The sequence below is a fragment of the Podarcis cretensis genome (genome assembly GCF_951804945.1).
Source record: "Podarcis cretensis genome assembly, chromosome: 2".
Classification (NCBI taxonomy): domain Eukaryota; kingdom Metazoa; phylum Chordata; class Lepidosauria; order Squamata; family Lacertidae; genus Podarcis; species Podarcis cretensis.
The window spans coordinates 64,537,940-64,562,050 of NC_137171.1; the positions used below are offsets into that span (position 1 = coordinate 64,537,940).

At 44.8% G+C, this 24,111-nt stretch overlaps 1 protein-coding gene across 2 annotated transcripts in view; it reads right to left on the reverse strand.

Annotated features, from left to right (window-relative positions):
* GLRA1 (glycine receptor alpha 1) overlaps window positions 1-24,111 on the reverse strand; it is a 92,813-nt gene that overhangs the window by 13,814 nt on the left and 54,888 nt on the right. For both annotated transcript variants that reach the window (XM_079968290.1, XM_079968289.1), the window contains exons 4-7: window positions 11,529-11,752; window positions 6,383-6,465; window positions 4,878-5,015; window positions 571-785 (exon numbers count right to left, since the gene is read on the reverse strand). In XM_079968290.1, coding sequence (XP_079824416.1) covers window positions 571-785; window positions 4,878-5,015; window positions 6,383-6,465; window positions 11,529-11,752 — 660 coding nt within the window. The remainder of the gene's footprint in view (window positions 1-570; window positions 786-4,877; window positions 5,016-6,382; window positions 6,466-11,528; window positions 11,753-24,111) is intronic.

The following is a 24,111-nucleotide window of genomic DNA, read 5'->3' on the forward strand; positions in this document are numbered from 1 at the left end:
CTGAGGAATATGCCAAGCTGGTGTTTTGAAAGGCTTTAGCTGCAAAAATCTACTTAGGAACATAAAGGTAAAGGTAAAGGGACCCCTGACTGTTAAGTCCAGTCGCGGACAATTCTGGGGTTGCGGTGCTCATCTCACTTTACTGGCTGAGGGAACTGGTGTTTGTCCACAGACAGCTTCTGGGTCATGTGGCCAGCATGACTAAGCTGCTTCTGGCGAACCAGAGCACCACACGGAAACCTTCCCGCCGGAGTGGTACCTATTTATCTACTTGCACTTTGACGTGCTTTCAAACTGCTAGGTTGGTAGGAGCTGGGACCGAGCAACGGGAGTTCACCCTGTTGCGGGGATTCAAACCACTGACCTTCTGATCGACAAGCCCTAGGCTCTGTGGTTTAGACGATTGGAATATTTGCCCATTCAGCCCAGTATGTCCTACTTTGACTGGCAGCAGCAGAAGTGTTTCGCACCACCTGCAACCCAATCTTTTAAAACTAGAGATGCCCCAACTGAGCTCTGCCTGCTCCCATAGAGATTTCTGAATTACCTGCTTCAAAGAGGACATTTTACCTTGGGCAAAGATGCTCGGGAACCAGAGCTCTGCGTGGTCATAGTGAGCACAGTAGTGATGCCCAGACCAACTCGGGCAGGCGCAGCATCCATGTTGATCCAGAAGGAGATCCAGGAGAGAATTACAATCAGCAGACTGGGGATGTACATCTGGATCAGGTAGTAGCCCATCTGCCGCTCCAAGTGGAAACGAGCTTCTATGCAGGTGAACTTGCCTAGGAATGAACCAGGAAAAGGTTAGCCTAATGGGGACCAGCAGGTGCATGTGAGAGTCTTGATAGGAAGCATTTTTAAGCAAGAGGTCACCTGCTCAAATAACCATTTCCTACCCAGGCCTGGGATTCAGCTATACAGCTGCAAATATAATGTTTTAAGTGCACTATAGACAAATGTGACACTAGATGGTGCTGATGAGCTAATGGCAAATTCCATATATATTTTACAACTTTTTTTAAAAAAAAAACATTTTCACAGCAGTTTTTTATATATATGGTGTGTGTGTGTCTTTCTATATCTATCTATCTAATTCCTATCTATCATCTATCTAATCTATCTATCTATCTATCATCTATCTATCTATCTATCATCTATCTATCTATCATCTATCTCTATCTATCTATCTATCTATCTATCTATCTATCTATCTATCTATCTATCTATGTAGATTCAGCCCTGGGCACAATTTCAGGGCTGTTTCACAGGTGACACTTTCCCCAAGAGGGAAAGATGTGCAACATCCTAGTTAGTGCAAATGTTGGGAAATTGTGTTGGGCAGTCAGTTCCCAGAGCAAAGTAGGCATAAGCTCTCACTTGCTTCCTGGTTTCTTTGCCCTTTCAAACAACAGAGCAACAAGTATTTAGCAGTTTCCTATCAGGAATACTAAACTGCAACCCATCTGTGGGGATAGATGTGTGTTCTTCAGCCTGCATATGTCTGAATTGAAGGAATTATTGAAACTGCATGCTCCATCTCCCAAATTAGAGGCATCCCACGTATACAGAAAGCGCTTGTTTACAAAACCTTTCAGAGATTTACCTGCAGATTCTATGAACTGTCAAGTGTTGGAAGACCCTACTTTTAAAACAGTACAGAAAACTTAAGGGGTTGCATCTAATGATAGTTCTGCTTAGTGTAAACTCATAGAAATTAAGGAACTTGACTCACTTAGTACAACTCGCTCAGAAGATTATAGTAAGAATAATGCAAATGTTCGCTGGTACGTAGGCTGATCTGGTACGCAGGCTGGGACCCTATCTGCCTGCAGACTGTCTCGCCAGAGTGGTGCATGCTCTGGTTATCTCCCGCTTGGACTACTGCAATGCGCTCTATGTGGGGCTACCTTTGAAGGTGACCCGGAAACTACAACTAATCCAGAACGCGGCAGCTAGACTGGTGACTGGGAGCGGCCGCCGAGACCATATAACACCAGTCTTGAAAGACCTACATTGGCTCCCAGTGCGTTTCCGAGCACAATTCAAAGTGTTGGTGCTGACCTTTAAAGCCCTAAACGGCCTCGGTCCAGTATATCTGAAGGAGCGTCTCCTCCCCCATCGTTCTGCCCGGACACTGAGGTCCAGCTCCGAGGGCCTTCTGGCGGTTCCCTCACTGCGAGAGGCCAAGTTACAGGGAACCAGGCAGAGGGCCTTCTCAGTAGTGGCGCCCGCCCTGTGGAACGCCCTCCCATCAGATTTCAAAGCGATAAACAACTACCTGACATTCAGAAGACATCTGAAGGCAGCCCTGTTCAGGGAAGTTTTTAATATGTGACATTTTAGTGTACTTTTCATCTTTGTTGGAAGCCGCCCAGAGTGGCTGGGGAAACCCAGCCAGATGGGCGGGGTACAAATAAATTATTATTATTATTATTATTATTATTATTATTATTATTATTTGCTGTATTTTTTGGTATATGCCTTGGGTGCTGTACTCTTTCAGAAAAGGTGAGATATGTTGTTTTGAATAAAATAAATAAATCCTTTCCTGAGCTCCAGCTGCAAAGGCATGCATTTGGGAAAACAACTAGTTGTGGATCATATTTGCATGTAAAGGTCCTGCCACTGTCTAAACCCAATGAAATCAATTGACAAGTCCATACATTTTGAAGGGTCTACTCTGAGTATTATTTAGTTGGATATCACCCAAGACATTCTAGAAATAGTAAAAGAATGTTAATGTCATAGGCAATTGTCAGAGCTGCCCGAGGTCCCAGCTCACAAAGGACCAACGCCAGTTCTTGTTATATACAAAAGTCTTTATTGAAGATCAGTTTCGATTTCAAAGCCGTGGCGCGCAGCTCTACGTCTTAAACTCTAGACCGCTGAAGCTCCGTCTGAATCTCCTTCCCCCAGACACCAGTTCAAGACTCTAGCCTTGCTCCACCTCTTCCTTTGCTCTTTCCTCCTCTGGGTCCGCCTGTCCACTGGGGTCTTGCCCTTTCTAGACTCTTCTGACGCTGAATCCCCTGAGTCTTCCCCCTGCCTCCGGCGGGCTTTAGGACCTGGTTCCCAATTCGGGCTTTCTGCTGTCCCGCGCGCCTGTACATTTGAACTTGGCGCGCGCGCCCAGCCGGCCACCTTTCTCCTGACCGTTACACTGCTCCTGTCACTGCTTCCCCCTTCGGGGGGGCTAGTTGGATCTGACTTCCCCTCCGTTCCCTCACTCTGCGATGGAGGCGTGGTCAGCCCTGACTCATCTTCTCTCCCTACTGGAGGGGACGCTGGCTCTGATACATGGGACTCCTCCCCCCCGCTACGCTCTGGTGGGGAAACTGGTCCTGATTTCCAGCTGCTGCTTTGGGAGTCCCCGCTGGCCCCTTGCTTCTGGTGCGTCCCCCCTGGGACCACCCTTGCCCTGGCCATCGGCGCCCCCTTCTGGGAATCTCCTGAATTGCTGGAGAAGCTCATGGAATCTCTTGGGCCACTGTCATACTCCCCTACGCTGCCCTCAGATTCTTCCCCTTCGCTCTCCGTTTCCTCTCTCCCCTGTGCCTCTGCTCCTGAGCCCCTGACAGCAATATATTTTCTTCCTGAAAAATTAAGGGTTTTTTTGCTGACATTTTTCTTGTCACAACTGAGATCCCCTAATTTTTGCAGTGTTTCTACCATTTCTACTTTAACTGCAAAGCGAGTTGATTTTTTTTTTAAAAAATGCCGTAAACCACAGAACGGCTCTCAAAATTTTAAATAAAATTTTGAGCATTTACAAATGTATCCAGTGTTTTCATTTGTTGTTTTGCTACACAAACACACTAGCTAAAGCTGCAATCATTACCTGGTGGTGAGTCCCCCTGATTTTAATAGGACTTACTTCTGAGTAGACAGGGTTAGGCTTGCAGCCTAAGTCTCTTTTTTATCTGAACTTACTACATGCTCTGTTCCCAATTATATGGGACTCAAGCTCCAGAACTGTGATTATCTATATGTAACAAGAACCAGAGAGTTGCTGTAGCAATTTTTGCTGGATTCCCAGTACCATTCTGTATAATAAAGGGATTGGTATGAGACCACTCCACTGTGTATTACCTCACCCCTGCCTAACATCGTAGGTTGCAGTGAGGGTGTGGAAACTAACAATGTGATGACTACGGGTGTTGGAGAATTCTAGTGAAAACAGAAACAAGGTTGGAAATCATCAATGTTCACTTACTCATCCCATATTGGGACTGGAAATCAATCTAGCAAATGCAATGTTGTTCATGCTTTCAAGTTGCAACCAACATGTAATTAACTAGGGTTCCCCACCCCTGCCATTTGCATTGCATTTTCTTTGCACTGAAATGAATGGTGTGGAACAACAGAATGACAATGTGACTTAAGCAATTGACTTAATTAATTATGTCAATTATATCATTTTGCCACAGCAGACAGTGTGCCAAAAACAGGGCTTTTAGCAGAAGATGAGCTGCAGTGGAACAGAACCAGAGCAGCATGCAATGAACATGTGATACAACAGAAAATGATGCCTAGTGATGGGATCTTGTCACTTTACTAGGAAGGAGGGAGGGAGTTCCACGTCTCTTGTAATATCTAGTTCTGCCTTTAGAGTGTTCCAAACACAAGAAGCTGCTGTAAATAACATTTTGGTCTGATGTAGCAACTTTGCTAACACACTATCGATTAGCTGGCTCGTTGAACGAGTGGAGTGGTTGGTGGTTATCACTAAAGAGAAGTACTGAACAAAATGTGTGGAGCCAGAATCTCATCAGTTCACTATTTCTAGGAAGGAACATTTGGCATATATCAGCCATCACTGACTTGCATTATAATGCTTAGCATGGTAATGCAAGAAGTGCAAGTCCACCACTGACCTGTATTGTAATGCTTCGTGCAGTAGCGCAAGTCCTTTTCTTCCTTTAGGATGAACTGAGGCAGGGTTAAATCATCAGCAACCTGCACAGCTCCTTTCTCTTGCCACTCAAATATCAGATCGTTCATTGTGTAGCCAACTATAAACAGAGGGAAAAACAAAACATTTTAGCATGAGCTGTGATTTGCACTGGATTCAAATGCTTGGAGGGGCCAAGAAATAATAGCCCCAAAGCTGCTTTGAGTTAGGTGTTTTTCCCAACTCTGAATAGGTTCACTGTGGAAGGGATGTTGGGTGCACACATTTGCACGCGTGGATTAGTTTAAAGACATATAAAAAGAAGTGTACACAGGGCGAAATGGCAACGGGGGCTTAAGGTAAAATTCAGATGACCAACTGACATCTAGTACAGTGGTACATTGGTTCTCAAACTTAATCTGTTCTGGGAGTCCGTTCGACTCCTGAAACCATTAGAAAACCAAGGCATGGCTTCCAAATGGCTGCAGGAGCTTCCTGCACTCAATTGGAAGCCGCGTCGGACATTCAGCTTCCGAAAAACATTCACAAACCGGAATACTTACTTCTGAATTTGCGGCGCTCGGAAGCCGATGTGTTCGGCAACTAAGCCATTCAAGAACCAAGGTACGACTGTAGTACAAACCTTTTGTCTCTTAACAGCAAGATACACACATATAACGGATGCTGCTCACAGCCAGATAGTTCACAATTTACAGGAGGGTCAAAACTAGATGCTAAGGGTAAATGCAGAACTGCTACTTAGAGTGGCTGCTGCTCATTTAGTTTTCTCCTCCCCTTATCTGAAACCTACATGCCTTGTGATGTGTCATCACAACATTCTGCATTATCTGGGCTCCACCACTGGCAGCTAGTGATGTGGAGCAGGGGTGAAGAAATGGGAAACACCACAGAACCAAGAGTTCTACTAGACATCAGGCAGACACCAGGGAACGAGGCACATGGCAGCCATATTTGTTGACAGCAGAGCATTCAACGCAAAAGCCTTCATCAACCTGGTGCTACCCAGATATAGCTGGACTACAGCTCCCATAGCCTCATAGGAGTTGCTGTCCAATACCATCTGTAGGACACCTGGCTGGTGAAGATAGTGCCCTTAAATGGACTCAACAGGAATGAAGGGCAGAGAACAAAGGCTGATAAATATTGAGCGAGTATTGTATCACACAGTCTTCTCCAGACAAAGGATTTTTGATGTTGCCCTCTACCCCAGAGTATTCTCCACTGAGAATCTGTTGAAGCAAGCTAAATTTAAGCTGGACGGCTTGAACACTGGCAGGGAGTGTGATCAGAGAAGCATGAAAACTTGCACATGACAACACAGTCTGTCCCAATGCTTCATCTCTTCCTTCTTCCCTCCGGTTTCTCTTTCATAATTGGAGGATTCGGCTAAGAGCTGAACAGATGATGCAGTGGAAGTCTGTGTGCAGAATGGCAGCTATTTTTAGAGGGGAAACCTTCAAGACTCACAGCTCTCCAACTGCATAATACATGTCTGGACGTCCATGGGGAAGTTCTTCAGATCCATGGGACAAGCCAGTGTCAAGGTGATCCTGTGAAAGGAACAGAGACAGTGATTCGAGATGCTTCAAGCTGATGTGACAAGCAAGTTGCACTAAAGTCATTGGGGTGACAACTGAGGTGAGCAGGGGTCACCCTCAGGCCTACGGGCAGGGGAGGGAGATACAGAGAGCACAACCCCCTGACTTCTGGAAATAGGGCCATGCTCCAAACATTAACTCCATTAACGCTGCTTAATATTTATGCTCCCCAGCATAGATATCTCCACATATAAAAAAGCAGAACATCCAGAGGAACCCCGGCTATGTAAATTCAATTAACTATTTTTTTGTGGGGGGCAGGGACAGGGGTAGCATTAAAACTCCCTCAACCAGCAGTTTGAAATGCTCCATCACCATAGGGTATATTGTGCCAAGGCTGATGATCACGTATGCTGAGGACACAGCTATCGGGTGAGGAGATAATGTTCCTACATGTTCTGTAGCAAGAGAAACAGTGAAAGCTACCAGTGTCAGAATCAGATTGGACCATTTCCCCCAACAATAGCTGCAATAACAGGAACACTTGCAGGTAATTGCATCAGAGAGCGACCAGGTCAGGTCCACACCATTTTGCTACCTGAGGCGAAGGACGGTATGGTGCTCCCTCCCGCAACCCCATTTGCTCTGCAGGAGCTGACTGGTAGCTGAATCGTACAACAACATTGGCAATGCAATAGCATCCTTCTGTGCACCCAAGGGTTGCAGGCGAGTTTTTAAGGGATGCCAGACAGGCCTATGGGACATAGAGGGCAGCCGACAACTAACTCATTCTGTCTGCACAATGATTTTTTAAATTACACAACAGAAGGTTTGCCCCTTCCTTCATTTTGCAGGTGCCCTGTGCTCTGGGGTTTTTTGAGGAAACCTATAAAGACTGAGGGAGTGCATAGTGGGTAGGATGGGAAGCCCTACTGCAACCGGCAGGAACTCTTGTGCTGATGGAATGAGTGGGTTGGATACCACTCATAGCTCTGATTTATGGGTGGAATGACCAAGGGGCTCAGGAGGAATGGCAGATGGAAAGACTGCTGTCACTGTCTCTCAAAATCTGTCACATGGCATGAGGCAGCTAGTGATAGGTTTGACCTTGGAGAGACCCAACCTAGCTGATCCCTGATCTGTTCAATGTACAGTGATGAACAAAAGGGCTAACACAGTCCTACGGAAGATGCTGCCCCCCCTCTCATTGGGGTCCTTTCGGACCCTGCAACGGCCCCTGTTTAAAAAATATATTTTTTGTTTGTTTGTTTTTCTGCCATTCATTCGAGGAGCACAGGGCAGTTTACAATATAAAAACACAAAATTACATAACATAGTAATGAACAAAAACAATAACACACACACATGGTTTAAAAGGTCATAGATTATTTAATTAGCCAAAGGCCTGGGAGAAAAGGGATGTTTTTGCCTGGCACCTAAAGGTGCTGAACAAAGGCGCCAGGCAAGCCTCTCCCAGTATCCCCCATCCTGTTTAGGGAGCACAGGGGTGCAAGGAAGAAGGGGGGGGGCAAGTCCCATTGCACGAGCAGACCTCATTCCCCCCCAAACATACTCTCCTTAGCACACACAAGAACTTGACTCCATAGGACTTTCTTTTGAGTAGGCATGACTAGGGTCATACTGTAGATCACTCCACCTTTCCCAACACCAGCCTCCATGAGTATTGCTCCTCCGTACACCTTTCAGACACGAGAGGTATGAGAACACATGTCTCTCATCTCTCCGAACAGAACTATAAATGGTAGGTCACCTTTGGTGGCAGTTGTTTTATTACCTACCTATTGTTAGCTGGAAAGCATTTCAAACAGCTGTGTGAATTAAAGCTTTAGGTTCCCAAAGAGCTGGGCTACGTGCTTGGACTACGGCTCTGCTGTCTGCTGCTTGAACTGAAGCCACCTCCTGGGTCCCCCCCTCCTTCCTTTTTTGTCTGCATTACTACACTGGCTGTTTATTCTGTTCCTCGGCACACCAGCACGACACCTGCGACATGAGCCAGGTGTCCCCGTGGGATGTGCCCCTGTGCATTTTGGGATTGCACTGCAAGGCTTCAGCGAGCCAGAGTTTGCAAACATTGCACGAGTTCACAGAAAGGTAGTCTTTAGAATCTATTGTCAGCGCTTTCCCTCTCTAGCATTAGGCTGCACTTAACAGGAAAATTGCATATTCTTAATTGCATTCTTTTTAGGAGAGTGGGGAGGCGGCGGGAAGGGAGGTTCGGAGGTGGCTAGAATGGATTATTTCCAAATTGAAATCAGTGCGGTTATCTCAGTTCACATAGCATTAATCTGAAATCCAATGACCCAGAAATAACTGTGTTGAGAAATGGTGGGGGGAAAGCCAGATCTATCTGGTTCTACTGTGTGATTTGCCCTCTCTCGAAATAATTTTCATTCTCCTCCAAGCAAAGGAGACTGAGCTGGAACATCTTTCAAACTGTAATATACCAGCGTGTGGAGAATCCCCTTATATATTCTCAAATTGTAGCAAATTTTCAAAGAAGTGCTGCTGCAAAGGGCAGCACTAATGTCTGTCGCCTGTTCTCTAGAATTTTTTTCTAGAATCTCTGTGGTCCACCGAGGTATTGCCATTTTGCAAAGCAAGACTATGTACAGTGGTACCTCAGGTTATGAACTTACTTTGTTCCAGAGGTCCATTCTTAACCCGAAACAGTTCTTAACCTGAAGCGCACTTTTGCTAATGGAGCCTGCCACCCAGTGGCGTAGCGTGGGGGGTGCAGGGGGGGCCGGCCGCACCGGGTGCAACATCTGGGGGTTAGGGTTAGGGTGCGCAAATCCACGGGTTAGGGGGCGCAAATTACTTGCCTTGCCCCGGGTGCTGACAACCCACGCTACGCCGCTGCTGCCACCGCACGATTTCCATTCTCACCCTGGGGCAAAGTTCTCGACCCGAGGTACTACTTCCAGATTAGCGGAGTTTGTAACCCAAAGTGTTTGTAACCCGAGATAGCACTGTACTCAGGATTTTGTAGCAGTGAATCAGGCACAATGAATCACAATAAAGTGATCCTGAATATGGCTGAAGTTTACACACCAAGGGTGGGAAACCTGCTCCAGGCTGTGATTGGCCTTCTGGGTCTCCTCCTGACCATCAGCTGTCTGGCAGGGAGCAGCTGAGAGGTCAAAGGTCAAAGTGTGCAATTGCAGTTCCTTTGTCTGCAAGAAGATCAAGGCAGAGGGGAAAGTGTCTTGGCAGAGAGGCAGATGCGTTCCTTACAAATACTCAAAAAGTCATATATGAATTTTGCAATTGCCTGCATGTAGTTTTTGGGATGCACATGCATTTTGAAAGTTCAGGTTTGAAACAGTTGTATGGCAGGCCTTGCAGTTTCCCCGTGTGTTGAGCTTATTTGGTGGATTCTACTTGAGATTATTGAGTTGCTTTTTGCATTTTGCACAGTCAGGAGATATAAAGGGTGCTAGAGAGCATCTCCTGCCCACCAACATTCACAAACCTTGGGGGAGAGGGGAAAAGGCTATGGAGAAAATGAAAAGGAAAGCTTCAGTGTATCTGTTTACATGGCAAATAGTTTTGTGCGGGTGTATATGTGTATGTAATTGTGTGCCTTCTTTTGGCTCTCACTCCATGCACCTCTTGAATGCAACCCCTGAGCTCTTTCTACTAGGAAGCACAGCTCCTGGCTTGAAAATGGCGCCCCATCCCTTCTACACAAATCTACTTTGGTGGGATTTTTGTTGGAATAGATACGCATGGGATATTGCTGCATGTGTTCTTTTCTATAGAATCTAAGAGGCACCATGCCTAGTCTGACTAATGTGTCATATTTTAAATAAATCTAAGATAGTGGAAAAGGGGACGCAGGTGGCGCTGTGGGTTAAAGCCTCAGCGCCTAGGGCTTGCCGATCGAAAGGTCGGCGGTTCGAATCCCTGCGGCGGGGTGCGCTCCCGCTGCTCAGTCCCAGCGCCTGCCAACCTAGCAGTTCGAAAGCACCTCCGGGAACAAGTAGATAAATAGGGACCGCTTACCAGCGGGAAGGTAAACGGCGTTTCCGTGTGCGGCTCTGGCTCTGGCTCTGGCTCTGGCCAGAGCAGCGATGTCACGCTGGCCACGTGACCCGGAAGTGTCTCCGGACAGCGCTGGCCCCTGGCCTCTTAAGTGAGATGGGCGCACAACCCCAGAGTCTGTCAAGACTGGCCCGTACGGGCAGGGGTACCTTTACCTTTACCTTTAAGATAGTGGAAAAGTTTAGTGCAGCCCCTGGCACACTGGCCCTATTGTTTGCCCTTCTGATATAGGAACAAACCTTGGTGCCTGCTGGACCACGCCTTGTTGCCAGTAACCCTAGCCATCTTAGATCTTGTTAACTCATGTAGTGTAAGAACAAACAATTATCTCAGGGCTGAATTGGCCATTAAGCAAAATAAGCGCTATACAGTCATACCTCATGTTATGTCCGCTTCAGGTTGCATGTTTTCGTCTTGCGTCCCACGGCAACCCGGAAGTACCGGAATGGGTTACTTCCGGGTTTCACCGCTTGTGCATGCAAAGAAGTGCTAAATTGCGCTGTGTGCCTGTGCAGACACAGCACTTCGAATTGCGGGCTTTTCACGTTATGGATGGGCCTCTGGAACAGATCCGGTCCGTAACATAAGGTACCACTGTAATTTTCCATTGCCAAATTTACCATGAAACATATGGTGCAGCTGAACCAGTTTCTGCACAAAAGGCTCCCACAATATGTGTGTCGTAAGTTCAGTGCAACAAAAAATGTAAAAACAAGATTCAGTCATGCTGAACTTTATACAATAACTGTAGAAGACAATATTTTATGGTTTATTATTGTTTGTATTTCAAATTAGATATCTATGGGGGCACCAAAATCTTTTAAGTGCTTAGGGCTTCTAAAGGCCTTAATTCAGCCCTGAAATATCTTCACATGATTTCATGCTTTTGCAATATAATTTTAAATGGAACATTACTCCAGAATTCATGTTGCAGTCTAGTTCAAGATTCAACATGTGAAGGACCCACACCCTGGAGACTTGCGAAGGGTCTCCATGCTTCCTTTTCTCACCTGATACTGTACAGGACATTCCCATTTCTGGCGATGCGCAGAAGTTTGTTATCTGTGGTGATCTCATGGAAATGAGCCCCTTTTTCATTAGCAAAGAACAAATCGGGTTTCCAGATGGAGTCCAACATGGATGGGTCCAAGTCCAAGGAATCATCTGGATACTCATTGTACGCCAGCCGGGGGTCATTCCACTGCTGCCGCAAGAAAATATTCACTCTGTAATCCTGCATGGAAGAAAGAAAAGCAAAGTTATGGGATGCCCCAAGGAAGGTACCAGAAACTGCAATGCTAAATGCGGCAGGAAGGGCACTGAAAAGCAGCTGAGACTGAATGAACAAAAGCAAATGCAAAGTCTTTACTACTGCTAGGGTCAGGGTCTTTCTCTGCGAGTTTCGCTGCTGGTGCTATTTCTTCAGGAAGCGCCTGTATTTTTAGCTCTGTAGCCAAAGGGGTTATCACAGGGCAAACAGCTGCAGCCGACACCTGTTCCATGCTGTGATTTTCAGACCATCCATCGACAGACCAGGGCTGTGGTTTATCAGACTGAAGAGGGGATATTATCCAGGCTCATGGAATAGGCACTGCAGGATCCTCTCCCAGGTTGGGCTGGGGTCACACAATGATGAAATACCTCTTCGGTATATTGGGAATGTGCAGAGGATGGAAGGTAGTTCTTGGGAGTATTCCACCTGTTTCTCAAGATTAATGGTAATTTCCAGAGCCTTTTAGAAGCAAGCAAGCAAGCAAGCAAGCAAGCTATTCTACAGTTGAATTTCATAACAGCTCTATGAGATCAATTCTGTTTTGCACATGGGTCTCCCATGGCCAAGATCTCGGGATACTAAGGAGGAAGAAGATTGGGCAAAAGGGAATGGTTTGCAACAGAACAAAGTCCAGAAGACAGTGCTCAGACAGAAAGCTCTGTGAGAAGAAACCCCCATTAACCAGCACTGCTGCTACCTCCCCAACCCAAGAAAGTTGCTCCGTCCTCCTCTGAAGACTGCCTACAAACTCTCAGTAGAACAGGAGCCCCCATCCCCGTCACTGCCTGAAGAATCAAGCACTGATAACCTTCCCAGAGGGTGTGAAGCAGGAAACCTTGACCTACCTCTACAGCTCATTTGAAGTTCTGATTGTCTCCAGACCTTTCCTGGAGCAGCATCCTAGCTCGCTTGCTGCTGGGTGCCTGTATCCATCTCAAATATCCCTCAGCTCCATGTGGAGCTGTCCATGGTTCTGTCTCTGTGCCCTAACCCTTGTCCCATTTGCCGCCTCCTCTCTAGAACAGGATAAAGGGGCAATCAAAGTTGAGAGTGTGTGGCTTAGTTGATATCATCCATGCATCTGCTTTGGCTGGACTAGATGGGCCATTGGCCTGATCCAGCAGGCTCTTCTTATGTCCTTAAGACTGTCAGAGAGTGTGTGTTGGTACTGCAGGCTACATGGAAATTCCAGGAGACTGTAAAGCACTGAACTGCAGTTGCTGGGAGACATGGAGGGAGGGCTATTGTGTGTTCATGGGCATGGGGTTTGCCATTGTGCAAAGCAGGGTGTTGGATGATGAACCTTTGATCGGATGGAGCTCTCTTCTTCTAGTGGCTTGGAGAACTGCATCTCTGATGAGCTTCCATTGCCACTTCAAGACATTTTTATGCACCTGGGTTGACCGGGTTACCTCTGATCTGTGGATTTTCATGCTGTCATATGTTGTGGATTTTTATTATGTTTTCAGATTACTTTTTATTTGATTGCTTTGTTGTTGTATTGTCAAATTTGTTTTGATTTTTTTAAAAGAAACCTATATTTTTTAAAAATAATGAAAACGCTACAGTATATGAAATAGGTGAAATAAATTAAGTAAATAAATAAATAATCTAGTATGGCTTTTATATTCTTACTTTTAAATATTCTTCAGGTAGATCTTTACAGGTATAACAGGGAAGTGTGCCTTCAATATTTTATCAGGTAAAACACAATGTTCCTCAGCTATCAGACCTTTGCGAAATTCTCCATCAGATCATACTAATTTCCTTTTCAAAATATGTTACTTGCTATTTTTTTTAAAGTTTCCACTGTTATTTCAAACTAGCATGATGTCTCAGGAAGAGAGTGCAAGCCTGCATGCATGAGGTTCTGGGTTCAAGTTCTGATGGCTTCAGGCAGCAGAACAGGGAAAACTATTGCTTGAAGTCTCACAAAGCTGGGCTTGAGATCCTCAGTCAATAGTCCAGATTATACTCCTAGAGTAGATGGCCAGAATATACCCTGCAGTATTTCATCCTCCAAGAGAATAGTAGTTAAATCATATACAAATCAATGAACAAATGTTCATGTTGCACATTATTTTTTTAAAATAGGAAATAATAAACATCTGGGAAATTTTTCTTTTTAATCATCAGGATTTTTTTTTTAAAAAAATAACTTTTAAACAAATGTCCACATTGCATAGTATTTAAAAAAGAAAACATGCAGCATCTGGAAGATGCTTCCAAAAAAATGAGAATTTTTTTAAACATCAGTTAACGGGATCTAATTTGGAATGTTCCAAATATACACATTTTCAGCCTTAAGCTGTGCTTCTAATATAAGGAATCATTTCGGGCATGTGATACCAGAGCCAGTGTGGTGTAGTGGTCAGTGTCCAATTAGGATCTGGGAGATCAGGGTTCAAGTCCCCACTCAGCCATGAAGCTCACTGGGTTACCTTGGGCCAGTTCAGTCTAACCTGCCTCACAGAGTTGTTGTGGGGATTGAATGAGGAAAGGGAGAACCACGTATGCTGCCTTGAGCTCCTTGAGGGGAAAGGCAGGATATAAATGCAATCCATCCATCCTCTTCAGCTGTGACATGGGTTTGCCCAGTGCATGTGGGGATGTTGTGAGTAGACCCAGTCTGCATGCCTCGCCCATTTGAGCCCTCACAGATTCTTTTTTCAGTGCCTAAAGATTGCAGGCCACAGTGTGACAGGATGGAAAACAAAAACAAAGCCAGCACAAGAAATGAGTTGAACAAAGGAGCCCTCAGAGACGTCATGGATAGGGTGTTGGTCTTAGATCTGAACCCAGCCAGGAAACTCACTGAGCAGCCCTATCAACCTCACAAGACTGTTGTGAGGATAAAGCGAGATAACTGGCATAGCTCAGTGGCTAAAGATATGAGTGGAAACATCTCAGGTTCAAGCCCCACCATCAAGAAAGAATCTATAGGATGGCCTTAGGGAAGCCAGCCTCTCTTTCCCTCTCCATCTGAAAATAAGGAGATAATGATACTAATTTCCTTTACAGGGCTGTAATCACGTATATGAAGTTCCTCGAACATTCAGATATTCCAAAGAAATGATAGGGATTGGTGTTCTAATCCAATATATTCTGCTTGAGCAATCCCGAGGAGAACAGAGATACAAATCATGTAACAAATAAATTATTTTTGCAGGAAGAGTCATAACTCAGCAGTAGAGCATCTACTTTGCATGCCAAGTGTCCCAGATTATTTGTTTATTTCATTTATAAATCACTTTCCATGAGGCAACCTGAAGCAACTCACAATAAAAACACATATAAAACAGTTACAAATATAAAAGACACTAATACAATTGCATATGCATAGTTTAAGACAATAACAGTGCTTGCATGGAATCACTACCCACCCAATACAACTGGGGTAAGTCAGTTAAATTCCTGGCATCTCCAGGTAAAGCAGAGACTGTCCCCCATCTGAAACCTATAAGAGTTGCTGCCAGCCAGTGTGGACAATACTGAGCTAGATGGACTGGTTGGCTGACATATAAGGCAGCTTGCTTTGTTGTGTCTTACGTTCATAAATAAGGGACACGGGTGGTGCTGTGGTCTGAACCACTGAGCCTCTTGAGCTTGCCGATCAGAAGGTCAGCGGTTTGAATCCCAGCGACGGGGTGAGCTCCCGTTGCTTGGTCCTAGCTCCTGCCAACCTAGCAGTTCGAAAGCACGCCCCAAAAGTGCAAGTAGATAAATAGGTACCACTCCAGCGGGAAGGTAAACGGCGTTTCCATGCGGTGCTCTGGTTTAAGTGTTCCGTTGCGCCAGAAGTGGCTTAGTCATTCTGGCCACATGACCTGGAAAAACTGTCTGTGGACAAATGCCGGCTCCCTCGGCCTGTAAAGTGAGATGAGCGCTGCAACCCCAGAGTTGTCTGACTGGACTTGACTGTCAGGGGTCCTTTACCCTTTTTTATGTTCATAAATACTCAAATTCTGGTCTGGGGCAATATGCTGATTCCATCTCCCTTCATAGTATTTAGCTTTCTTCCTGTGCCAAAGAAGAGAAGGATATGTGGGGTGTGTGTGTGTGTGTGTGTGTGTGAGAGAGAGAGAGAGAGAGAGAAAGCAAGAGTACACAAATGGGGCTGACCCTATTAGAGATCCCTGCTGTTCATAGGGGTGTTCCATCCAGCTGCAAACCCAGACAGTACTGCAGACTTTATGGGCCTGCCCTCTAATTTAATGGAAACTTGTCTCGCCCGTGCTATTGAGAATGACATTTGCTTCACTGTCTCATGTCTTACAGCTCCCCTGTGTTGTCGCCAGGCCAGGCCAAGCCAAGCCAGACCCTTTCCCTGGACAATAGGTGGTAGCTCTGGTTTCCTTTGTCTGACCAATGGCTTCCCTTTGCCATCTGCCCTCCTGGGCTTCGCGTGAGAAAAGAAGCCCTTTTCACAAACAAAGAAGGCGATAAAGGCTCCCGGTCCCTTCCTTCATTTGCATTTTCAATGTGCTTGAGGAATGGCAGGTCATAAACCAATTTCACTGCCCTTGACCAAATTAATTGTTAGGATTAGGATTTATGGTTTTTATTTAGTGCTTTTCTTACTTGGGATGACCTGAAGCAGTGAGTCAGACGCCGATAATAAAGTGAAGGTGTGTGCAGAAGCCATTATATGTGTGCTCACTAGTAACTAATACATAACCGCAGACAGAAGCAGCTGATCTTTTCTCTTAATGCAAATCAATGGTGCTTAGAATTACTGCCTATTTTTGGAAATTTGCCCTCAGCTAGAGGTGTGTTGAAAACCGTCGTGAAAGCAGCCTTGAATGTGCACGACAGAGGAGTTCCCCAAAACTAGAGATAGGTTTATAAATGTGGAGCAAGGTGGCAATTGAACAGCAGGAGTTTAATGGAATTTGATCCAGATATTCTTGGAACAAAGTTGCCAGCTTATTTACAGTATTCATACATTTATAAACTGTCTTTCATTATAAAACAACAAGGCAGCTTACAGAATGGAATTAATACGACAAAACAGGAAGCACAAAAACCAGAATTTCATACAGAGGTGGTACTAAAAAAGCTACAGAATGCAGTCAGGCATAGGCAAGTTTTAACCAATTACCCTGCATATCTATGGGAATGTCATTCCACAGCATGGTGGCCACTGCAGAGAAGACCCTTCATTGAGCTGCTGCTAGACAGCAGTGGCGTAGCGTGGGGGGTGCAGGGGGGGCCAGCCGCACCGGGCGCAACATCTGGGGGTTAGGGTTAGGGGGCGCAAATCCACGGGTTAGGGGGCGCAAATCCATGGGTTAGGGGGTGCAAATTACTTGCCTTGCCCCGGGTACTGACAACCCATGCTACGCCACTGCTAGACAGGTCTCCTCCAGGCATGACATGACTAGGAGGGTCTCTCCCAAGCATCTCAGTGAGCAGGCTGGATTGCTCTGCTTTCCTATGGGCCACATCAGCGAGGCTGAGATGGGGGTCTTGTCATCTGGGCAGCCCAGGAGCTTCATACACATGGCCAAGGCTTGCGCCCTGGGGAGGTTGTTTCAGAGTTGCTAACACAGCAGTTTGACTTCACCCCTGGTGGTGCACTCCACTGTCTCTCGAGACAGATGGATGGCAACAACAATAAAGAGACTTGGCCACCATGTTACTTGCCTTGGTAACTTCTAGACTGGGTTACTGTAACACACTTCACACAGACCTGTCTTTGAAGAGGGTTCGGCAACTGTTGGTGGTTCAGAATATGGCAGCCAGGTTCCTAGTTGGACTGGCCAGTCATTCTGAAAGCCTTTATTAAGGCAAGCATGTGCTGCTCTACCACTGAGCAACGGTCCTTCAGCAGACTTTGCTACTCACAGCTGATGTCTATAAATCTCCTGAGGTTCCTGCCAGGGACCTTTGGGTGTAGAAGTCCTGCCTCTCATTGGCTCTGGCCTCCCCTGTTTCTATTCTCCCTGCTTGAAGCGCCACCAGTCAGTTTTGGTTTCAGCCTGCTGCTCTGAAGACAAGAGATATTCCTAGTTCCTGGATGTGTAACCATATGGCCAGTACAGGAGTGTACCAAGGTTACTGGGGCTTCTGGTATTCCCTGCAGTGCACTGTACAGTAGCAGCAGGAAAAGAAGATGATTTCTATAAATAAATGAATGAAATCCACGTAAGATTCCAATAATTGTAGCCATCAAGCCCTTATGTACCAGGCCTAAGCTTATGATGCAAAACTATATTATCCTGTGGGCAGATCCAGGGTTGTTAACAGAAAAGGACACAGAATTGATTTCTACTAATATCCAGTGTACTGTGCAGAAATGTTCTACCTGCAGGAAAGATACCAGTTGCTTGGAATCAACTAAATTCCAAGCAACTGGTAAGCCAGCTCCTCAGAAGTTGTGAGAGCACAGTGGGGCTTAGGCCTCACTTGCGGGTTTCCCACAGCCTCCTGGTTGGCCGATATGAGATACTGGACTACATTGGTCCAGCAGGATCTTCTATGTTCTTAAGGACTTCAGTGTATGCTGAACTGCATTAGGCAAACATCTTCACATCCTTCTAGCACAGTTAATATCCTTATAGAAATTCATGACGTGTTTGCCTTTATAAAGTCCACCTGTCACCACAGGCGCTTTTGCAGTGCTAATGGCACCACATAACTTTCTCCTGCTGGCTCTCCACCTCCATTTGAACTTGAAAGTATGCTTCTTAGAGGCATGAATAAAATTTTATTCCCTGCTCTTTTGCGAGAAGGGCTGGGCTCCAAGAAGTCACCTTCACATGTTCTGGCTAATTACCCATTTCCTCCCCAAGGTAAGATATCTTTAGAAAACTGTTGAATAGCTGAAGACAGCCAATAATGGGATTGGCCTTCTGCACAACTAACCAGTCATGCAAGTCTGAAGTCGGGTAAGAAAGACATAGTTAAAATAGGGGCAGGCGGAATGGACAACTTTGAAGAGAAGAGGCTCGAGTCTCTATGGACAGCAGCTACCTGAGCAAATCAAATGCATCGATTCCCTCCCCTTTCTGTTTGTGAAAATCAGTGATGGCTGCAGTCAGTGAAAATCAATGTAATTGGCCTAACAGGCAGCAAAAAAAGGACTCTTTTGCTTATTCAGCTGCAAACCGGCCGAACACTGGCAGGTCAGCCCTGATCCTGTGCCTATTTCATGTAAGGCATGAAATAAATCTAGCTGGAGAGGGGTTCCAGCAGGAGCTGCTTGATGTTTATTGCCTTGCATGAGGAAAAGGTGCAAGGGCGATTTGAGAAAGCAAGGATTTTATGGCTTGGGGAACTAAGCAGGCTTTGAATAAATGGAGGTTTGAGCAGAGTCCTTAACCATGGGAGATCGAAGGGAGATACCAGGTACTATTTGGGAAAGGGCTGGAGCTCAATGGTAGAGCATCGACTGCATGCAGAAGGCTCCAGGTGCAACCCTTGGTTTCTCCCAAGATTTTTTTTTTACAGAAAGACTCATTCTTGCTGGTATAATCTTAATATTTACAACCAAATGAAGGTTTCATTTTTGGAATCATAAATTTTCAGAGACGTTTTTACAGTTCTATAAAGAATTACTGATCTGGTTATAATATAAGAAATACATAGACTGATAATTATGAAATTATTGTGAGGTTTAATAAGTTAACTATTTATATTTGGACAACTTTTCTGCTGTACTTTATTGGAAGGAGAAAAAATAATCATTTCCTTAATAACAATTTAAACAATTTATTTAACTAAAGCAATAGCATTATAGCATATGTATCCATGTTTGTTAACTCATGTGGTTAAACAATTTTTTAAAAAAAAACTTAGACTGAGATTTAGCACACATGAAAAACTTAAAACAGATCCTTATTTCCTGAGGAATAGCCTTTGGACTATAATGAAACTATCTTTAGAAAGATTTTTCCTCCAAAAGCGTTTTATTTTAAAAATATGTTTTTTTTAAAAAAATCTGATTTAAATTAAAACATCCATTTTTTAAAAAAAACCATTGATTTTTACCCACCCTGGTTTCTCCAGATAGGCTGGGGGAAAGCTCCTGTCTGAAATCCTGGGGAGTTGCTGTCAGCTAGTGTAGACAATACAGTGGTACCTCTGGTTATGAACTTAATTCGTTCTGGAGGTCCGTTCTTAACCTGAACCTGTTCTTAACTTGAGGTACCACTTTAGCTAATGGGGCCTTCCACTGCCGCTGTGCCGCCACCGCACGATTTCTGTTCTCATCCTGAGGTAAAGTTCTTAACCCGAGATACTACTTCCAGGTTAGCGGAGTCCATTACCCAAAGTGTTTGTAACCCGAGGTGTTTGTAACCCAAGGTACCACTGTACTGAGCTAGATGGACCTGTAGCCTGACTCAGTAGAAGGCAGTTTCCAATGCTTCTATGGGCCTCCCAAAGGGAAGGCTGATTTTAGTGGGATTATTATTATTATTAGTTATTAAATTTGTATGATTCTACACAATGGAATGATTCCAGAGTAAGGGTATTTTCACACATGAAATTGAAATTGGGTTGTGCCTCAGTTGTTTGATAACAGGAACATAAAAAGTGACATCTCCTAGGCTGGACATCTGACTCCTTGGACTGTACTATCTTATGACCCCATGGTGGAAGGTCGTGTGGATCCAGAATTGGCCTCCACAGTCACTTATGGACTCACTGTTAAAACCCTTTTTATAGAAGACAATCTTACTCGAATACGAGTGATCGCCAAAGAAGAAGAAGAAGACTATCTTACATTAACAGCACTCACACATGACACATGTACAGTGAGAGAGGTTCAGGTGAAACCTCTAATGTCACTTGGGGCTGCAACCCTAGCACATTTATTATATTATATTCTCTATTTATTAAAATAATGAATTAATTTTAATTTTAATTAATGAATTAATTTTATAATGGAATGATCTTAGAATGTTGTACTATTTTATTGTTGTTAGCCGCCCTGAGCCCGGCTTCGGCTGGGGAGGGCGGGATATAAATAAATTTTTATTTATTTATTATTATTATTATTAAAACATTTTACAATCTCCCTTCAGCACTTATGTACAGGGTGGTGTACCAACCAAAGCAAAAAATGATCACACCACCATACATAGGACCATAAAATATAAATCTATAAAATCCAATCAAAACAGCTTTGATGAAATCTGGATGAAAACAGCAGAATTCACTTCAGAGGAAACATGAATAGGATTGCACTTTAGGTTATTTTAGGCATGCACTGCCCTGGTCAGCAACGTAGAAATTATTTAATTTCTTATTGAACAACATTTGAATTCTTTTTTGTTTGAGGAATCAAATGTCTTGAGTTATCTCTGGTTCTATGGTCCACATACATACCATACCTTTAAATCACATGGCTTCGCCCAAAGTGCCCTTCAAAGTGTAGTTTACCTCTCTCTATAACTACAACCCCCAGCCTTCTTAACAAACATTTTCAGGTCACTTCTGGGTTCAGTGTGGTGTGTGTGTGTGTGTTTGCAGTCAAACACATATTGAAAGGGGGTTGCTTGTATACTTCCTGGGGAGCTGCAGTCAATGTCCCTAACAAGAACACCAGCATAATGTTATATCTGTGCAAGCCTAAGTTGCCTTAGTGGATTAGTTTGAATCCATTTCTCTCTTGCGATGCACAAAATTACAACTGATCCCTGAGGCCAGAAATAGCAATTATCTTGGGGAACTTGTGTATCCAAACCAATGTAATGAGGATGCAAGGGCAGGGGGCAGATTTCTGGGAAGGGTTTGGTAAGCCTACTGCTCCTGCAGCTGTTGATTCTTCTCAGGTAGAAACCTTGCCCCATTCGTGCTTTCTTCTCAGACTGGCTTCTCAGTCTACTTTTGGAACATGACTGGGGTTGGGTAGTGAATGACAGCATGGGACCATTTGCTAGAGAATTCGTGAATAAGGGAAAGATTAAGCAGCTCCCTCATGTCTCTATGCACATGTATCCACAGAGTGAGCCTCCTTCCACCACAAAGTTAGGCTTGAAATAAGCATTCTTTATACTTGATTGCTCTCTCTCTCTCTCTTGTGTACTTCTTCCATGGGCCAAAAAAGGGGAGCCACATCCACATTAGAGTTAAGGAAACCCATGGTTGCAAATTCTGTCTTTCCTCATAAGCACTATCCTCATCATATATGACCTGACCGTTCTTTCTTCTGAATGCTCTGATAAGCTTCTTCTCATTTTTTGAGACTTGTGGCTAGTAAGCGGAAAGTTGACTATTATGACCCATTTATCCCTCCCCCCAAGTCCATTCTTTGATTGAAAAGTTTGTGCCCAGATGACTCCTAACAATTATTTTCGGTTATTTCCAGCTTCTGGTTTCTGGTGCCCTTTATATTAATCTCTGTAGCTGCTGTGGGTTGCACTGCAGTCTCCTATAAGGTTACATTTGATTTAACCTTTTGAAGTGAGATGGATAGCAAATAAGATTTCTTTAAATAGATCAAATTATATATAGATCATATAGATACAAAAGGGCACAATAGAATGAGGATTCCAAATGTCAGCCCTTGATCTTTAATTTAAGCTTGCATTGGTAACTTTTGCTACCAACTTTGAAGTTACTTAGGAGGGGTGACCAGTCTGATATCCATTCATCATTTTGAGTCAAATATTTATATTCTGCTACTTAATATTTCCACCCCACCTTTCCACCATGGATCCTCAAGATGGCTTACAACAGGCATCCTCAACCTTTTGGGGCCACTGGGTACATTTGGAAATTTAAGAAACTGCTATGGGTAGCACAAAATGTCAATTTCACAGAAGAAAACGCAGGGGCGCTGTGGGTTAAAGCCTCAGCGCCTAGGGCTTGCCGATCGAAAGGTCGGCGGTTCGAATCCCTGCGGCGGGGTGCGCTCCCGCTGCTCGGTCCCAGCGCCTGCCAACCTAGCAGTTCGAAAGCACCTCCGGGTGCAAGTAGATAAATAGGGACCGCTTACCAGCGGGAAGGTAAACGGCGTTTCCGTGTGCGGCTCTGGCTCGCCAGATGCAGCTTTGTCACGCTGGCCACGTGACCCGGAAGTGTCTCTGGACAGCGCTGGCCCCTGGCCTCTTAAGTGAGATGGGCGCACAACCCCAGAGTCTGTCAAGACTGGCCCGTACGGGCAGGGGTACCTTTACCTTTACCTTTATGGGTAGCACAAAATGTCAATTTCACAGAAGAAAACTGGTGGTCCTCCAAGCCTCCCTGCCCAACAAACAGAGAATGCATCTCTCCTAAGAAGCACAGGCAAAAATGCAGCAAATTTTCCAACCCCATTTAAAAATAAAAAAGAGGAGGGCAAAGAAACTTGGCAGCCACTCTGTCCACGGACACCATTGTGGACCCCAGGCTTGCAGTAGCAAACATTAAAAGCAATCCACTGAAAAGTAAGTTGTAAAAGAAAAGCCAACAAAGGGACCATTTCCAACAGCACAGATCTGGCCACTTTTCAAAAAGTGAGCAAGGGAACATAGAAGTCTGCTTTCTCCTGAGTTAAATCATTACTCCATCCAGCTTAGTGTTGTCTACATCACATGGCACTCCAGATGTTGTTGGACTCCAACTCCCATATTTCCTTACTATTGCCTAGGCTGGTTGGAGCTGATGGGAGTTCATCTGGAGGGCCACAGGTCTCCCATATGTGATCTACCCTGACTAGCAGCAGTTGCAGACGGGTGTCTTTCCCAGTCCTACCTGGAGATGCTGGTTAATTAAATCATGGAACTTATGCATTCAAGGCAGATGTCCTACCACAGGAGCCTCCTCTTTGGGAAGGACTTTCTGAGACCCAGGCACTGCATCAATAAAACTGTGTCATGCTTCCACTTACCATACTTCAGACAGTGAGTGTGGGTGTGTGGTTGGGTTTCAGTTCTTGAGTGAAGCACCTGAGCATGTTCATATGGAAAGAGGTAGACCTTTCAGAGCCTTAAAGCTTAAAACCAACCATCTGGCTTGGCCCTGGAAGCAAATTGGTAGCAACCAGTACAGCTGAAACAGCCCTGTTGTAAATAATGCTTTACACTACACAGTAATCTGGCACCACACAATAATCTGGAAACATTTCTGAACATCTTTTAAAGAGAGCCCTATATACAGAATTTTACATATACCAAATGTGGATGGGGTGTGAAAGACCATGAAAAGGTCTGATTTCCCCAAGAAGGGACTTTGCTGGGACATCAGGAGAAGATCCTGAAAACTACCCAAGGCCACCATTCTAGGAGAATGCTGGACCTAGGAGCATTCCCAAACTGTGAACCCAAAACAAGCTGAACCCCTGCATTTGGATCAGTACAGCCTCAAATCAGACAATAGTTTGTCAGATTTAA